Source organism: Myotis daubentonii, chromosome 7 (genome assembly GCF_963259705.1).
Source record: "Myotis daubentonii chromosome 7, mMyoDau2.1, whole genome shotgun sequence".
NCBI lineage: Eukaryota > Metazoa > Chordata > Mammalia > Chiroptera > Vespertilionidae > Myotis > Myotis daubentonii.
In genome coordinates, this window is record NC_081846.1 from 13,086,150 (window position 1) to 13,104,127 (window position 17,978).

Consider the following 17,978-nt stretch of genomic DNA (forward strand, 5'->3'; position numbering starts at 1 on the left):
CTACCTGTTATTGTAGATGCACAATACATTGGCAGCTGTGTTAGCATCTTTAGGTTTGGTCACAGGGACGTTTGGGACTTTTCTATCGTTGCTCTTACTCTTACTTCCTGTTCTGAGTAACCTGGAGCCTTCTTCTGACCTGTTTTGGCCCTTTCATACTGGGTATGGACTTTGCTTTAGGAGGTCTTGCTGTCTCTTGCAGCGATTTTCAAGCGGTGGGCCGCACGAATATTTAAAATATGCAATACCTGACTAGTCAGGGTCACTGACCTCTTTTCCCTTAGACCAGTGGTTCTCAACCTTCCTAATGCCGCGACCCTTTAATACAGTTCCTCATGTTGTGGTGACCCCCAACCATAAAATTATTTTCGTTGCTACTTCATAACTGTAATTTTGCTACTGTTATGAATCGTCATGTAAATATCTGATATGCAGGATGTATTTTCATTGTTACAAATTGAACATAATGAAAGCATAGTGATCAATCACAAAAACAATATGTAATTATATATGTGTTTTCGGATGGTCTTAGGCAACCCCTGTGAAAGGGTCGTTCGACCCCCAAAGGGGTCGCGACCCACAGGTTGGGAACCGCTGCCTTAGCCTGTCAAATAAAAAAATGACAGCAGCGAACACAACAACAGGCTTCTGGTGTGAATGAATCAAAATTACACCTATTTTTGTCAAATCAGCAAAATATATATTTTTTTTGGTGTGCCACAGAATTTTAGTAATTAATTTATGTGATGAGACCAAAAAGGTTGAAAACCCCTGCTTTCTTGCGAAGTTTTGGTTCTTAGGTCTAAGCTTTGCCCCAAGCCAGTGCAACCCAGGCCTGCTCGCCCGCTTGCTCCAGACAGCCAAGCTCACAGCAGAGTGAGGAAGGGAACGCGGTCTAAGGGCATCAGTGCGTGGAGTCCTTGGCATTGAGCTGCTCATGATCTTTCCCTCTGAACCCATCCCTCGCCCCTTCCCCCATGTTCTGGGTATTAGAGGTTTGGGATATTTGGCCTCTAGCCCAGTGTCCCGGATAAACAAGATGTTCCTGTGTTGATTTACAGCCAGAGGAGCCCTCGTCCACAAATCCAAAATGTCTCTTTCTCCCAAAGTAGGGAGTGATATCCTAGAAAGGTAGCAGTTGATAAATTGACTACAGTAAACAGAGGAAACAGACTAGACCTCAATAAACTGGCCCCTCCCCACCATTGATTTCCTGTGCTCAGTAAACACCCTTGATTTCACACAACCAAATACAACCTTACCGCTGCATGAGACCCTGTGAGCGCCCAGTGCTCACACTCCTCACCCTCCCCCTACGGTGTCCCGCTGCACGCTCCCCTCTGGCTCCCCGCAGTTTGCTGGATTCCTCCAGGGCTCTCTTATGGACCCTGACTCTGAACTCAGAGCTTTGCATTTCACCTTGACTTGCTCGCGTGCCTTTGGTTCATGTGTGGCCACCTGGTGTCCTGAGCATATGAGTTCTCTAAGGGCATGGACCATACAGTTCTTGTCTCTATCCCTGGGGCACCCAGTCCTGGAGAAGGCTAAGCAGGTGGGTGCAGGTGGTTGGTGGTGTCGGTGATATTTTACATTTGAGATGCCAGGACATGAGTCAGCATGGCACGCTCCTGCATTGGAAGGCTGTCTTCTGTGCCTGTCCATCTTGTGATATGACAGGGTGACAGCAGGAGGACCAAACGCAGGCTGTAGATGTCTCTAAGCTCTCGAGGACTTGGTCTCTCACCCACAAAATGTCAATAGACTGTTATGCATTCATCCAAAAATGCTTAAGAACCTAGTATGTGCCAAGCATGATCATGGCATCGGGAACGCAGTGATGACCACATTGCACTCTTTGCCCTCATGGAGCTTAGAGTCTGGGAGGAGGAAGCAAGTGAAAACACACGGTAACTGATGGTAAAGCTGCCACATGTGCAGCAGCTCCAAAGCACTCCACAGACAGCATCTCGTTGATTCTTGCAACAAAACCTGGGAGGTCAGCCCTCGCCCGTTTGGCTCAGTAGATAGAGTGTCGGCTGCAGATTGAAGGGTTGTCCCAGGTTCGATTCCAGCCAAGGGCACATGCCCAGGTTGCTGGCTCGACCCTAGGGGGCGTACAGGAGGCAGCCCACAATGATTCTCTCTCATCATTGATGTTTCTCTCTCTTCCTCTCTGAAATCAATAACAATATATTAAAAACAAAACAAAGAAAAAACCTGGGAGGTCATTGCTACTCTTTCCATTGTGTAGATGGAGAAATGGGCTCAGAGAAGCAACTGACCCATGTGGCAGAGAAGGGTTTTGAAGTTGGAATACCCTACTTTGCAATCTGTGTTCTTTACTCGTATGCTCCACTGCCTCCCCCTACACCATGCATTCTGACCGGGGACATGATATGGACATGTTATGTGAGATCAGGTATAGGTTGGGGAGATCAGGGGAGACTCCCTGGAGGAGGTGAGGTCCATATTGATCCTGAATAAGTTAGCCAGGCAAAGGGGGTGTGTGTATGGCTGGTGGTCCAGGTAGAGAGCAACATGTTAAAGATAAGAAGGGGAGAGAATTTAATAACTACAGAAATCACAAAAATTGAAAAGCCATCCTTGTGACTTGATGATACAGTCCCTCTTCTTGGTAAAGAGGTGCCTGAGTGTTGTTATTTAATCTTATTTCCTGGCCAGGCAACTTCCATCATCTCAGAGATGGGCTGTGGTCAGGAAGCAGGAAAGACTAAGATTATGGAGGTCCTGTGCTACCCCCACCCTCCCTGGTCAGGGTCTCTGGGTCTCATCCCCTATGTCCAGGAACCCCCGTTTAAGGCCTGAAAGTGGGGTTGCCTGGGAAAGTCCAGGTAACACTTTGGATTAGGCTGGGCTTGTCGGTTTCCTCCTACACAGGACCGCCTCTGTCTCCTTCCCGTATGATAGGTAGATGGTAGGAGGCCACATGTCCGATTGGAGGTGTGGCTTCAGCTGGTATCCACCTGGGCTTCTAGAAACCAGAGCGGAGTGAGAGTTCTCTGTGGTTCACCTCAGGAGAGACCCTCAGGTGATTGCTCCTGGCATCGTTCCAGATTGACTGCCTGCTCGGCCACAGAAATATTCTGATCCCCCCGAGGAGCCAATGAGCAGCACGACTTCTCTGTATTGCAACAACCCTGCTAATCACAGAAACAGATCCCCCTCTAGGTATGTGGTGCAATAAGCAGGCACAGCCCTGCTGACTCAAGCTCAGCTGGCTGCTGACCCCACGCTCTCCAACCCTGACCAAGGGCCCCACCCAGCACCGGGCTCACCGCAGGAGTGAGAAAAGGCACCGCAGATTGTCCGTTCCCTCCTACAAAGGCTAAAGGGCAGTTGGGTCCCACCGCTATTTTGGGCAGTTTGTTTTCAAACAGGCGATGTTGCAATCGCACCTCTTCAAGTGCAAGCTTCACTGTGGACGTCCTTCCTAACGATGCTCTTTATCTTCCGATTGAGAAAAATCACTTGAGGTTTTCTAATGCACAATCCCACTTGTTCTGGCTGGCAGCCCGGGCACATCCTCTGAACCCAGAGGTCCCCGAAGGCCTGCATCTCACCCCACGTAACTCCGTGTAATTCTCCCATCTAATTACACCGGTGAGAGTGTCTGCAGACATTCAGTGGGAGCTCTGGGTGGAGGGGATGAAGAGGAAAAGGAAATAGACCCAGTAAAAAAATGGGATCTTTCTAAAAAAGGGATTTGTGTGTTTTCCTGTAGTCATGAGTCCTACTTACGGGAAAAAAAACATTTTTTTTTCTTTTGTTTTGTCCTTTTTAATGGCAAGGGGGCTTGAAACCTTTGAGTTAAGAGAAACTCTACAGATAATTTAATTCCATGCTTCTGCTTCTGCTTCTGCCTGGATAAATCATCTCGGGAAAAATATATCAGCTGCCCTGTCCTTCCTTCTAGAAAAGAGCCTCCGTAATTGTCCTTCGTTAGGAGGCCTAGTGCTTCGACTCCTCTCAGGTGATTGCAGAGCAGACGGAGACAAAGCCCTAAAAAAATGTTAGCTGGTCGAAATAAAACTCGAAAGAAAAAAAAAAGAAGAAGAAAAAAATGAATTGAGTTAGGCCTAGGTTTAGAGGGCAGTAAAGCTTGAGCAAGGAAAATCCACATGATTTTTGATGCTGGTTTTTTGTTTTTTTTCTAGCCTTACAGCCAGGCACCTTGGCAGTCTATCGGTGTATATGTGTTTGTCTGCTCTGCCTCCACTGTATGTTCGTAGGTGGTTGGAGGGACTGTCCGTTAGACAAGAACAGCAAACATTGATTGCACTCTCTACAGGCATCAGACGCTACTACACCGAGAACTTTCCATTGTTTTACTTCAAGAGCCAGCCTATGGGTCTGGCACTACTGCTCTCCTGAGGCCCTGAGAGGCTGCACAGATCGTAATGGTAGGACTGGGGTGTGAAGCCAGCCACCCAGAGCGGCCTTCGTACACCTGTGTCCGTGTACCTGGAGCTGCCATCCGCCATCCCAAAGCTTAGCTATTCGGGGCCTCTCTGATTTCCTTAGCCATTCTTGACAAGTCTTTGCCTTTTCTCTTTTTTATTCCTTTTCTTTGCCTCTTCCTGCCATGTGGTCACCTCCGGATGCCAGCAGGGCAGTCAAGGAGAGAGAGATCTTTCTGTCGTTAAAGACAAGCCGGGGGCCTGGCTCTCCGTCAATAATCTCTGTCTGCCCCCGTCATCCACCTCCTGCTCCCCTGTCTCCAGCCCCCCTCACCCCCCTCTTCAAATTCCCTGCCATCCTCTGCCCCCCACCTCCCACCCCCCACTCTCCATCCAGAATCTGGAGATGTGCGGGCTCCTAATAGAGTGTCAGCAGAAGTAATTGATTCCTCACACAGAGAGAATTCTCCTGCCTTCAGTGTCAGCGGAGCCGAACCAGAGTGTTGGAGGGTGAGCGAGACGTGTAAACAGTCCGTGGCTGAGCTGTCAGGGCGAAGCCAGGCGCACCGGCGTGAGCGAGAGGGGAAACGGTGGAACAAATCATTGTTTTATTGGAAGGGAAAGAGTAAATAATAGCTCAGCCCAGGACTGGGCAGTGCGAACGAGATGGTTGAGTGCTGGGAGCTGGAGGGATCCTGAGGTGGGTTTCCATGGAAGAGTTTTTCTTTGTCTCAAGGCAGGAGGCTTCCTCCCCGCCCCACCCCCTTCGCCCATTATCATCATTATTATCATTAAAATAATTACCGTAACAATTACAGTTGATGAGGCCTCAGGTTTATAGAGCACCTTTCATCTGAAAGTTCAAAGTGATTTGTCGATGTGTCATCCCTTTGAGAGTGGTAGGAGGGTAAGAGAGTATTCTTATTTTTTTCTTATCTGCTGGGAAACTGAGAGGCAAGCAGACACAGGATCTAGACCAAGCCTCAGGGCAGGCTGCTGGGCTAAGTGTTGGGGTACTGACTCCTCTTGAGGGGGGTGGTGGCGGTCTCTACTGCCCACCAGGACCCTGAACGCGCCTGTGGCCAGCCAGCCAGCAGTTCTGTTCACAAAGCTACCAGCACACTGTGGCTGTGGGATAAAGAAAGGCCCTCCAAGGCCTGACTCACACGGGTCCCGTCCTGCGAGGAGACTTCCTGCAGCCCGGTTCCCTCTCTTGTAGAAGCTGGTGTCCTTTCTGGACATATTTCCTCCTGGTCTTATGGAGCCTCCAGCCAGGAGCCTCCAACATTCAGAACATTCGCTGCTTCCACCCAGTTCTTTCTTGCCTCCCCCATTCCCCCCAATGTTCTTATTGAGAGAAGAGGAAGGAAGAGGGATAGAGAGAGAGAAACATCAATGAGAGAGAGAGAGAAGCATTGATCGCCCACCTCCTGCAGGCCCCTACTGGGGACTGCGTCCGCAACCCCATCATGTGCTCCAACCGGGAATCGCACTGGGACCTCAACCATTGAGCCACACTGTCTGGGTCCCACCCAGTTTTTTCATTGGCAGAGGTGAGTGCTTTAGCATGCACTGGGTAGACAGGGCTGCTTCTGCTCCCAGCTCAGCCAGGTGCCTGCAGAACGCGGCCATGGAAGAAACCGCAGTGATCAAGTGGCTGTGTGAGAGGCGGAAGCGGTTCCAGCTGGCTGGCCACTGAGTGCTGTATTCAGAATCTCCACCCTGGCGTGGCAGCAGCCCTTCCTGCTGGACATCACGGCGGGCCCGTCACTTCCACACCCCACCCGTGGTGCCTTTGCACCGTCATGACAACTTTGCTCCTGAAGCCAGGAGAGGCTCTGAGCTCTGTAACCTGAGCTCCGAGTGAATGAAATGCAAGGACAGGGCCCAGCACACCTGCCACCTACTCCCAAATTGTCCCCTGCTTGGCTTTCTGCATGGCACGTCTTTCAGACCTAAGTTCCATATTTTCCGTGCTTGGTCAGGGAGCCTGGATGCCAGCAATGGCGGAAAGAAACAAGACTGGGAGCCTAAAGCCCAGGAAAACCATCAAGGACTTCTCCGATGCCACGGTGGATTCCCTCAGGCCCAGCACACCGCGTTCCCCACAGGCTCCCACTTTTCAGACAGATAGGCAGGTTCTGATTCGCTCTTGCAATTAGACCCTCTGGGAGGAGGGGTAGTGAGCGCCTGTCCCGGAGGGAACCATTCACCCGGCCAAGTGCAGGGGGCTACCAGCACCCCAGGCCAGATGAGGTGCTCCGACTGGCCAAGTGCAGGGGGCTATCAGCACCCCAGGCCAGATGATGTGCTCCGACTGGCCAAGTGCAGGGGGCTGCCAGCACCCCAGGCCGGATGAAGTGCTCCGATTTCCCCTTCTTGGATACCAATCACTTTCTGCTCCTTCCTTTCTCCCCAAGGGGCACAGAGCCATGATCCCTGTTCCCATTTATGAGGTCAGGTAAACTGAGGCAGGTGAGCGTGGTTGACCCAGGCCAGCTGGGGCAGTGTAGGGAGTCTCTGGCCCTGCTGGGTTTCACCTTCGAGTTGAGCGCCAGCTTGCTGGTGAATGAACATAAACTGTGGGCTGTTCTGACCTGCTTACCGCTCTGGTGTCATCACAGAAGACTGGCCAGGGGCTGGGCAGGCTACCTGCAGAGGGCGAGGCCTTTCTAGCCGTGCACAGCAGACAGAAAAAAGAGAAAGCCAGCAGCCACCCTGCAAACGTTCTCCCCCAAAGCCTTAAACCTCCCATTGGCACCAGCTGCCTAGGGAACCGTTTCTTATGTAAGCAAACACGTCCTGCCTGCAGCCTCCTGAGGGCCTGCTGGTCCAGGAGCGGAGCAGGTTTGTGGCCACGTGGCCTCAGGAATGTCGTGCTGGGGAGCCAGGTCAGTGGGGGAAGCGGCCAGAGGGTCAGGGGAGCGTGGGGGCGGCTTTGTTGTGTGCCCTGAGTTCCCTGCAAGTTCATCTGCAGTGACACTTATCAGACACCCTGTCTGGGGCGGCCTCCTTCCTCGCGTTGTGAGGCGTTCTTGGCAGCGTGCTCCGTCAGGAACAATGAGGTCGGCGGGGCCCTCTCCATCATCCTGGGGCCTCTGCGGAAAAACAACCCGCAATTATAAATAGATGTTATTTGTCGTTTCCATATTCTTGCCTTCAAGGTTTTTTGGAATAATTCCTTCAATTTGTTTTGGGTTATTCTCTTTGCACACTTCCTTTGCTGGGGGGGTCAGATTTCCTCCCTTCTCGCGCCGTGGTGACCCTGGCTGGGAGGGCACTGTGAAAACGCTCGAAATATCGGAGATGTGTGGTGGGGAGAAATGAGGGAAGAAAATGGAACTGCGAACGGCCACTATTATAACAGCAACTGGCACCAGTGCAAACCTACACACAAACGTAGAGTCTTGGCACTGTCTGAGCCCTTAGATAACAAATGATAATAATAAGTTAGAAAACTAATAATAGTAATAATAATAATAGCAGCAGGAGCAATTAACAACTGACATCAACTTATTGAGCACCTACTACGGGCCAGGCACTGTGCTGAGCCGTCAATGTGCGTTAACTCTCCAGATTGAGGGAAGCTGAGTGCTTGCTTTCTGAACCCAGCAAATGGGGGAACGGGTGGTTTTGAACCCAGCCTTGCAGGCTGGTTCCAGAGCCTGGGCCCAGAACAGGAGGTTGAGATGAAATCTCAGAAACTCAAGTGGCTGAAGCACCGTGGACGGATTTATTCAGGAGGAGGAATTTTAAGAAACCACCCTCCCAGCACCTAAGTTGTGGGGCACTGAGACTCCAGCTTTATGATTTTTCATTTCATCATCACGTTTGGTTTCCAAAGCATTGTGTGTACGTAACTCTGTGCCCCCCAAGTCCATCGTCCTGCTGTGTAAAACACGGGTAATAATAAAACAGCCAGTGTCTCCCAGGCATGTTGTAAGGCATCTAGCATTGTGCTGGGCGTGTATATATCTTTGCACGCCTTCCAACAATTGGGGGGGGGCTGTTATTATTCCCATTGTATAGATGACAAAACTGAGACTCAGGCAAAATAAATGCATTGCCTGCAGTCCTGTCTCTAATGGGAGCCAGAAACTAGATGGGTTTGTCTGTTGTAGGCATTGGGTGATAAAGGCACCAGGTGTCTGACGAGTGGGGTCAGACCAGACCTGGGTTCAGCAACCTTGGAGCTTGGGCTCTGGCTAGGAAAGAATTCAGAGCCAAGACCCAAACTGTCAGAGAACATTTATTCGGTAAATCACAGAGGTAGAAGACATGGGCTTAGGAAACAACGAGTTACATTATGGAGGTAAAGGAAGGAGCTCTTGGAGCTTGGGAGTGAGGAAGCTAATGGTAACATGCCTGGGGCACGGGGGTGGGGGGGGTTGTGGGGGGCGGAGGGGGAAGGCAGAAGCCGGCATGCTCCTGGGAGGGAGAGTGCACTGGGTCCTCTGTCCTAAGGGTTTTAAGGGCGGAGATTTGGGGGGAGGTCCCAGAGGAAGATCTTAGTAGAATATTCAGTACTCTTCCAGGTGTGTCCATTCAGGGTCCCTGGGTCTCCACGGATGGATTGGCCAGCACCAGGGCAGGGGTCATTATTCAATGCAGCTGGTCCTGATATCAGCTGTGGCTGGTTTTGTTGTTTATCTGGGCCTGGAGCTGAAATACAACTGAGGCCTAGATGTTACCTCTAGGGAGGAAAGGTCAGGGAGTCCAAACTGCAGGACCAGCGATATGCTGGGCAGAGAGGCCACCCTGGGCGAGGTCCCACCCTACAGTGATTGTCCATTGCTAAGCACCCAGGGCTTTCCAGCCTGCTGACCTCCGGTGCCTGGCCTGTGGTCCTTGCTCTGTCTAGCTGCCCACCACACGTCTACAGAGCCCATGTGCACACCGCTTTATGGACAGATATGTTTCCATGAAGGAGTAATTTAAGGATTTCTTTTGTCACAGATCCCTTTTCTATGAAAATGCGCATATACACAAACACAAAATTTCTGCATATGTTTATAGGAGTTCCCAACCTATGGAAACTCATCCGTGGACCCCACTGAAAATCCATGGGCTTCAGATTATGTGCTCTGGATCATACTTCAAGAGCTTATAAATACACAGGATACTATCTGCTCACTCGATGGGCCATATGTTCACATATGGGTGTGTATGTGCATATAAAAATACTTCACTTTCAAAGATTAATATGTCATACCATCTGAACACTTACATGCTAGATTTCTACTGGGTTGAGTCTTGAAACCATGAATTGGAAAGCTGCTTGCTCACTGCCTCCACTGGTGATTTGTCTATTAATTTTGGCAAGTCCTATAGGCTTTGTTTAAACAAAACAGCTAAATAAAAAGAGCAAGATTCTGTTAAGTCTCTAACTGAGACCAAGCTGTTTCTTTACCCCTGGTGCCTCCTAATATTCTTGTGCTTTAGCAATCTGGCATTCCCTCTGCTCTCAGATATTCATTCAACAGCAAGGCAAAAGCAGGGGGGGGGGGGGCAAGGTCTGTGCCCTGGAGTGAGGCTGCCTGGGTTCAAAGCCTGCCTCTGACCTTTCCTTGTCACGTGACTTTGGGCAGGTCACTTAACCTCTCTGAGCCTCAGTGTCAGCATCTGCAAATGGATGGTGATTGGAACAGGGCATGGTGTGTCTATTAAATGAGTCCAAATGAAATAGTACCTAAACGCAGGGCCTTGCCCACAGTAAGTGCTCAGTAAATGGGAGCTCTTCCCATCTCATGGGCGGGACCAATGAAAGGGAGACAGTAGAGGAAAGGAGATGTGCTGCCTTAAAAAACCCCGCCTGATGGCAAGCTGGTTTCTTCCTAAAGGCGGGATGTCCCTACTGACCTGAGAAGCCAGCGCCTGGCTTTGGGCCTGCGGTAACCAGAGACTGCACACTGTGCAGACCTGCCCCACAGCCTCTGCGTCTCGGCAGCTGCTTCTTTGTGAAGTTGTACAGGACAGTTTTTTTTCCTCCTCTTTTCCCTGCAGGATACACACACACACACACACACACACACACACACACACACACATATACATATTAGAGGCCTGGTGCACAAAGTTCGTGCACAGGGGAGGGTGGGTCCCTCAGCCTAGCTTGCACCCTCTTGCAATCTGGGACCCCTCAAAGGGATGTCCGAATCCCTGCGGGATCGGGCCTAAACTAACTGCTCACCTCCCTGCCTGCCTGCCAGATCACCCCTAACCACTCTGCCTGCATGCCTGATCGCCCCTAACCACTCACCTGCCTGCCTGATTGCCCCTAACCGCCTCTGCCTCGGCCCCCACCATTCATGGAGACCCCTGTAGCTTCGTCTGGAAGGTTATCTGGAATGAGGTCCGGAAGGCCATTTGGCTGTCCAGTCTAAATAGCATATTACACTTTTATTATTATAGATATATTTCAGAGAGGAAGGGAGAGGGAGAGAGTGATAGAAACATCAATGATGAGAGAGAATCATTGATTGGCTGCCTCCTGCATGCTCCCTACAACCTGGGCATGTGCCCTGACCAGGAATCAAACCGTGACCACCTGGTTCATAGGCCGATGTTCAATCACAGGCCGGGCTTCCCTGCAGGATTTAACGTAAGGATGAATAAGACAGTGCTGGTAGGTGTCTCTGAGCTTCCTGGAAGAGAGGCACTCCAGGAGGTGACAAATCCTCTGGTCTGGATCATCTACTCATGAAATATGGAACTTTGAAAGTGTGAGAAAACCTCAAATCACTTTGACAGCATTTTAATTATAGCTGATTTGTTTGCCGCTAATAGTGAACGTGCTGTCAGCGTGATTTGAGATGTTTCTTCCACTCAAAATGTTGTATTTCGTGTTTTTGAGTCACAAGGCAGTATTCTGGTTCCCAGATACAACCAGAATAGCTCAGGGATTGTGTCGGAACACAAAGGAAAGAGGGTAAGATGGACCAAACATACTAAATTCCTCAGAAGGTGTCATCACAGAGTTCATTCTTCCGAACACGGAGCGCCACCCTCAAGCCCCTCAGTTATTCACTCAACAGTAGGTTAGGGAGCCCTCCTGTGTGCAATGCACCAAACGAGTATTACAAACGCAGCAGCGAAAAGGCAAGGCCCTTGCCCTCCGGGTGCCAACTGCCTGGTGCAGGACACGGATTCTAAACAAACAAACAAATATATTGACAAGACCTTTCCCACTCCCACCGCATTCTGGGGAGATAGGCCCCTCTCCTCTCCTGCAGCAATGATAGCTGTGCAGGCAATAAGAGGGTGGAGAGGTAGAGAATAAGGGCCCGTCCTCTGAAACAGGGTGGTCAGGGCAGGCTTCCCGGAAGGGGTGACTTTTGCACTTTGAAGGATGAGAAGGTACCAGCCAATAGAGAAAGCTAATGGTATTGCAGGCAGAGGGAAAGACAAGTGCAAAGGCCCCCAAGGCTGGAACAAGCATGTCATGTACCAAGTGTGATGTCTTAAACGTTTGATGATACAAGCAGCGTGAAAGAGGAGGCATTGCCTGGGAAGCAAAGATTATGGCTTCAGGACTTGGGTGGGCCCAGGTGTGCCGATGTGTAGACCTTAGTCCCAGAGGATGGGCACAGCATTTTCCCTCGGAGCCCCCAGGTACTCACTGTGATATAGAAATCCCCTCACAAAGGTAGACTCCGGAAGGGGCTGGGCGTCATCCTGCTACCCAGCCTTTGGGGGCCTGCCAGGAGGTGTCGAGCGTGGACAGGGTCATGGAGACTAGAGAGCCTTCCTATGTTGCCCAAGTGAGGTGAGGAAGAGACGAGACTGTTGCTTTTCCATGTCTCCCCCATGGACTCTTAAATTAATCCCACTGCCATCCTGGCCGGTTTGGCTCCTGGATAGAGTGTCTGCCTGTAGACTATCCAGGGTCCTGGGTTCAATTCGGTCAAGGGTGTGTACCTCAGTTGTCGGTGCAATCCCTGGCCCCGGTTGGGGCGCCTGTGGGAGGCAACCAATCAATGTGTCTCTCTCACATCAATGTTTCTCTCTGTGTGTCTCTCTCCCTCCTTTCCACTCTCTCTAAAAATCAATGGAAAAATATCTTTCGGTAAGGGTTAACAAAAAAAATTAATTCCACGGTCAAGATTCCTACGCCCCTACTGGACTGTTTGGGGGGTTAAACCCCACGCTTGTACCCAGATTCCTTCTCCAAACAAACGCTGGATCCTAGATGCTGGACGCTGAGTCATATATATTCCAAGGCCACAGCTTCTGCGAGCTTCTTCACACGAACCCGACAACACGAAATTTCTGAGATTTACTCCAGCTGTGGCAAATCCCTAATAAAAAATTTCCCCAAATGAGTCAGTCCCCCAGGAGGCAACTGAGACATTCCGTGTGATGTCAGCGTGTCATTTGGAGTGGGTCTTGTCTACAAAAAGCCCAGCCTCGGCCCTGGTGGCTGACTGGGGCTTGTCCGCAGGGCAGAACCTGGACCCTGGAGGGAGTGAGAGTCTCCCACACAGTACAACGCTAGGTAGCTTTCCCCGCAAGCAAACCTGATGGGAGAGGCCAGCTTTTCCACGAAGTTCGAGTCAGGGCTGATTATTTGCTTCACAAAAGGATTCCGCAGAGGCCTCCTTTAAATAACCAGCTCAGAGAGAAAACGTATAATGCGATGGAGTGACAGGAAAACTTTTTCCAAAAGCGCATCTGTTCATCTGTGTGCATGGAGGGATGTAAGGATGTGTTTGCAGCTGTCAGCGTTACACAGGAGGGTTTGGGGCCGTATACCCATTGGGGACATCGAGGCTGGCAGGTAGCTGTGGCATTTGTTGGGCAGCCCTGCTTCACCCCTGATTCTGCTGATCCCCTCAATTGATCCAGGGGTGATCAGGCAACCAGATAAAACCCTCCCCCTTCTGACGGAGGAGCTGGTGGATGTCAGGACCTCTCTTTGTCCTTCCCGGGGAAAGTGGCGCCACAGCCACTAGAGCTACCTGCTGGACTTCACAGAAATATTTGTAAGTATTTGTTGAGTGGGGGCCCTGGCCCTGGCTCTATGGCAGATGCCCCCACAGGCTGTGTCTTAGTCAGTCCTCACAGGGAGTCTGTGAGATGGATGGTGATGGTGGCGATGATGGTGATATTTATTTTTTATCTGCTAAATTGTGAAAGCTGGGTTATGTTTCCCAGCTCTTCTACTTGGAAAGCAACTCTTAATGGAAGTAGTTTTATTTTATATCTTTGTGGCTTATTAGAGAAATGTAAGCTTATTAGAGAAATGTAGACTCAATGTAAACAATTCAGATACAGAGGTCCTCAAACTATGGCCCGCGGGCCACATGCGGCCCGCCGAAAACATTTATCCGGCCCGCCGGGTGTTTTTGCCGCCGCTGTGTACATAGGAATTTGTTCATAGTTTTTTTTTTTAAACTATAGTCCGGCCCTCCAACGGTGTGAGGGACAGTGAACTGGCCCCCTGTTTAAAAAGTTTGAGGACCCCTGATAGAAGAGAACCAAGAAGAAAGTAAAAATTATCCCACCACTCATCTGTCTCCCCACTGTTAATATTTTAGTATGCACTGTTTTGGGCTTTTTGTCTGCATGTTTATGCAAAAAAAAATATATATATATATATGTATATGTAAACATGCACATACATGTTTTAAAACATGCTTGTAAAAATACCTATGTTTTCGACTTAACAAAGACTCTTCCATAAACAAAAGCATATAGGCAGGCCTGCAGAGCTATCTACTAGAGCAGTAGAGTATTCCATTTTATCATATGCCAACACGGATGGACCTGTGCATGCGGGCATTCCGACACGATGCTGTTATAAACAGAGCATCTTTCCACTTCTTATGTGCTGCTGCTTATATGTCCACCCACACAGATTCATATACATCTTTGCACAGTTGTCTGGTTATTTTCTTAGGGAAAATTCCCAGCCGTGGGATTGCTGGAGTAAAGGGTATGTACATATTACCTTTTGTCACATTTTTGCCAAGATGCCCTCCAAAATGTCTGAACAGATGTGCCTTCCTGCTTCTACTGCCCTGTCCTTCCTCGCTCTGCCTCTCAGGGAAAGTCGCTCCCGCTCCAGCCTCGGCCTCTTCACCTCTGAAATGGGCGTGAGGACAGCAGGTCACAGTTAGCATTTATTAAGCACCTACTGACTGCCAGGCTGTGTAGAGACACTGTGTATGGGTCATGTTGGCCATTGAAATCTCACAGCAACCCTAGGAGAAAGGTTCTGCTGTCCCTATTTTAGTTTTATTTTCCCTGTTTCTGAGGCTCAGAGGGTTAAGTGACTTGCCTGAGGGCACCCGTTAATTAGGTTGAGTTGTGTCACTTCTGGGATGTGGGGAGGGCTCTTTCTCCAGGAGCCACGCTTTTGCTAGCCCACGTGGCCAGGTAATGTCTGCTTAAGGCAGCGGTTCTCAACCTGTGGGTCGCCAACCTGTGGGTCACAACCCCTTGGGGGGTCGAATAACCCTTTCACAGGGGTCGCCTAAGACCATCGGAAAACACATATATAATTACATATTGTTTTTGTGATTAATCACTATGCTTTAATTATGTTCAATTTGTAACAATGAAAATGCATCCCGCATATCAGATATTTACATGACGATTCATAACAGTAGCAACATTACAGTTATGAAGTAGCAACGAAAATAATTTTATGGTTGGGGTCACCACAACATGAGGAGCTGTATTAAGGGCCACGGCCTTAGGGAGGTTGAGAACCGCTGGTCTAAGGAGTCCCCATGGCTTCTCCACCACCGAGCGTGCTGGCGGGCATCCCCATTACTCACTGGGTGTGGCTGGCCCGCAGCACTTACCTCGTGTGGAAATAGTAAGGAGGGATTTTCCAGAAGGTTTGGGGAATTTCCTCTGAGAATCAACTGTCTTTTCACTTTTGTTTCAGAAGAGAGGAAGCATGCTTTCAAAGTTAGCACCATCTCCCACAGTGAAATCACAGGCCTACACAATTCTCACCGCCACTGCCTTCCCTGACGGTGGCCGTCTCTCCACAGCTCGTGGCGGAAACGCTGCCACCTTCCCCAGACTCTAACTGCTTCTGTGAGTCTTTTCACTGCGGGATTCCAGGGCTCTGGGATCAGGGAATGAACGAATCCTGGACCGCACCTCCCACTTCCTTCTCGGGCCTATTGGTTTGGAAGTAGCCCAGCAACCTGAGCCACCTGAATATGAGAGCAACCTGAAATGCCGCTCTCGGGGGCTGGAGTGGGGCCTCGGGCCACTTTGGCTCAAAGAAGCCACTTCTGCAGGCAGCCTGCTCCCACAGACCCTGGGTGTGTGGCAGGCACCTCCCAGGGAGGGTAGCCTTTCCAGACCCTCTTTTTCTATTTTTTAAATAAATTTTTATTGACTTTTAGAGAGAGAGGAAGGGAGAGGGATCCAGGGATCGAGCCCACGACACCAGCATGTGCCCTGCCTGGGAATCAAACCTCTTAGTTCCTGAGTCAACGCTCAACCACTGAGCCACACTGGCCAGGCCAGACCCTCTTTTTAACGGGAAGAGATTTCTCCCGTGTTGGTTTAGCACAGTGGTTCTCAACCTTCTGGCCCTTTAAATACAGTTCCTCATGTTGTGACCCAACCATAAAATTATTTTCGTGGCTACTTCATAACTGTAATGTTGCTACTGTGATGAATCGTCATGTAAATATCTGATATGCAGGATGGTCTTAGGCGACCCCTGTGAAAGGGTCGTTCGACCGCCAAAGGGGTCGCGACCCACAGGTTGAGAACCGCTGGTTTAGCAGGTGGATGCCAAGGAAATACACAGGGATGGAGAGGGAGATGATGGTTTTCGGTAAATAATGGTGGGAAGGGAGCTGGTAGGGAAATGTCCCACCTCAGCATTGGGACCCCAGAGAAGGAACCCAGTCAGGGCACAGTGACAATCCCCAGAGCGCACAGCAAGGCCCAAGGCGTGTGTCTGTGCAGAGAAAGCGTCGCAGGCTGTGAGCCGTCCCACAGCCCAGCCAATGCCTGCTTAAGGCAGCGGTTCTCAACCTGCGGGCTGAGGGGTCTTTGAGGGGTCTTTCCCCGCCGGGCAGTTGGATTGTTTGACATGAGCGCAGGCCTTGGTGGTGTAGGGAGGGCGGCCCCCCTGCCTCCTGCTGAGGCTAGGAGTTATGTGCTCAGAGATGCTGGTCCCTGGGGACTCACCCCCTGCGTTGGGAGAAAGGTTTTTAGTGCCTTATCTAACGTGATGCTGATTCCTTCTAAAACTATGTTGTTGGCCAGACGTTGCTGATGTGAAGTTTGCAGAGTCATCTCAGGGAGGGAGGTGGCCCATGTTTGGGAGTCTTTGTCATGAATAAGTAAAGAGACGAGAAGAGGGAGGACCCAGGAGAAAACCTAAAGGTGGGGGAGGGAGCAGGAAAATGAAAATATCTCTGAAATAGCCCCAGTGTGCCTGGCTCGGTGCCTAGCACCGCGCATATGATTTTTTCATTCCGTCTCTCTCCCAACCCCCTGAGGTGGGTATTTTTATCCCCGTCTTCCAGATGAAGAAATGGATGCTCAAATGGGTTAAGCAGCTTGCAGTGACGCAGAGCTAAGAGGCAACGACCAAGATGCAGAAAGATCATAATGGAAATAAAAATGGTTCTACAGAAGGAAGAAAAAAATGAAAAAAAAAAATGTTTTTTTAGAGATATTTGATAGACTGATGCTACTGCTCGTATGTGGGCAAGAGATAAGGCCTTAAAATCTAGCCATCGGCCAAGGTGCTCATTCTCTGTGGCTTTAATAAAGCAATGCAACTCCCTCTGTGTGTGTTTGATACTCTGCAAGCAAACATAGTGACTTTGCTTGAGCAATCCGAAACACCTAAGTGTCTAGAAATGAATGGAGAGAGCGCACATGCGCGGGAGTGAGACAAGGGGTCCTTCTCATCTCCTTAAAGTGGTCTTTTCTCACCTGTGCCCCTTCGCGCCCTCCTCACCTAGGTATGACTTCATCGAGATCCGGGATGGGGACAGTGAGTCTGCAGACCTCCTGGGGAAGCACTGCGGCAACATCGCTCCGCCCACCATCATCTCCTCGGGCTCCGTGCTCTACATCAAGTTCACCTCCGACTACGCCCGGCAGGGTGCCGGCTTCTCCCTGCGCTACGAGATCTTCAAGACAGGTCAGTGCGGTCCTGGGTGGAAAGCCGGGACCCGGGCCTCTAAGAGAAGATGGGGCACCACCCTCTGTGTCTGGCTGTGGGGCACTGCCTACGGGAACTGTGTCAGAGTCGTGGGCTCATAGGCAGGTTGAGGGAGGGAAGAGAGGTTCCGGCGGACCGGGAGACAGACCAAGACGGAAAGCCAGTTATGTCATCATCCAACTGGCGAGGGGATGTGCTGGGTGAGGCCCGACGGGCCGACAGGCTTTGTTTGAGTCACCGAAAGAGAAGGGGCACCAAGTAAATAGAAAACCACTGTTGAGGTGAATCTGATTCTTGTGTTTTTTAAAATCACGATACTCTTCATGGGAAAAAGCGAAACTCGGTTGACCTTCCTCCTAATTACTTCACGGTTTAATGTTGCCTTTATTTGGAATTACACGGAGCAG

General features: G+C 50.2%; 1 protein-coding gene across 4 annotated transcripts in view; it reads left to right on the forward strand.

The window, feature by feature from the left end:
* NRP2 (neuropilin 2) overlaps positions 1 to 17,978 on the forward strand; it is a 119,722-nt gene that overhangs the window by 20,807 nt on the left and 80,937 nt on the right. For all 4 annotated transcript variants that reach the window (XM_059702880.1, XM_059702881.1, XM_059702882.1 and 1 more), the window contains exon 3: positions 17,369 to 17,550. In XM_059702880.1, coding sequence (XP_059558863.1) covers positions 17,369 to 17,550 — 182 coding nt within the window. The remainder of the gene's footprint in view (positions 1 to 17,368; positions 17,551 to 17,978) is intronic.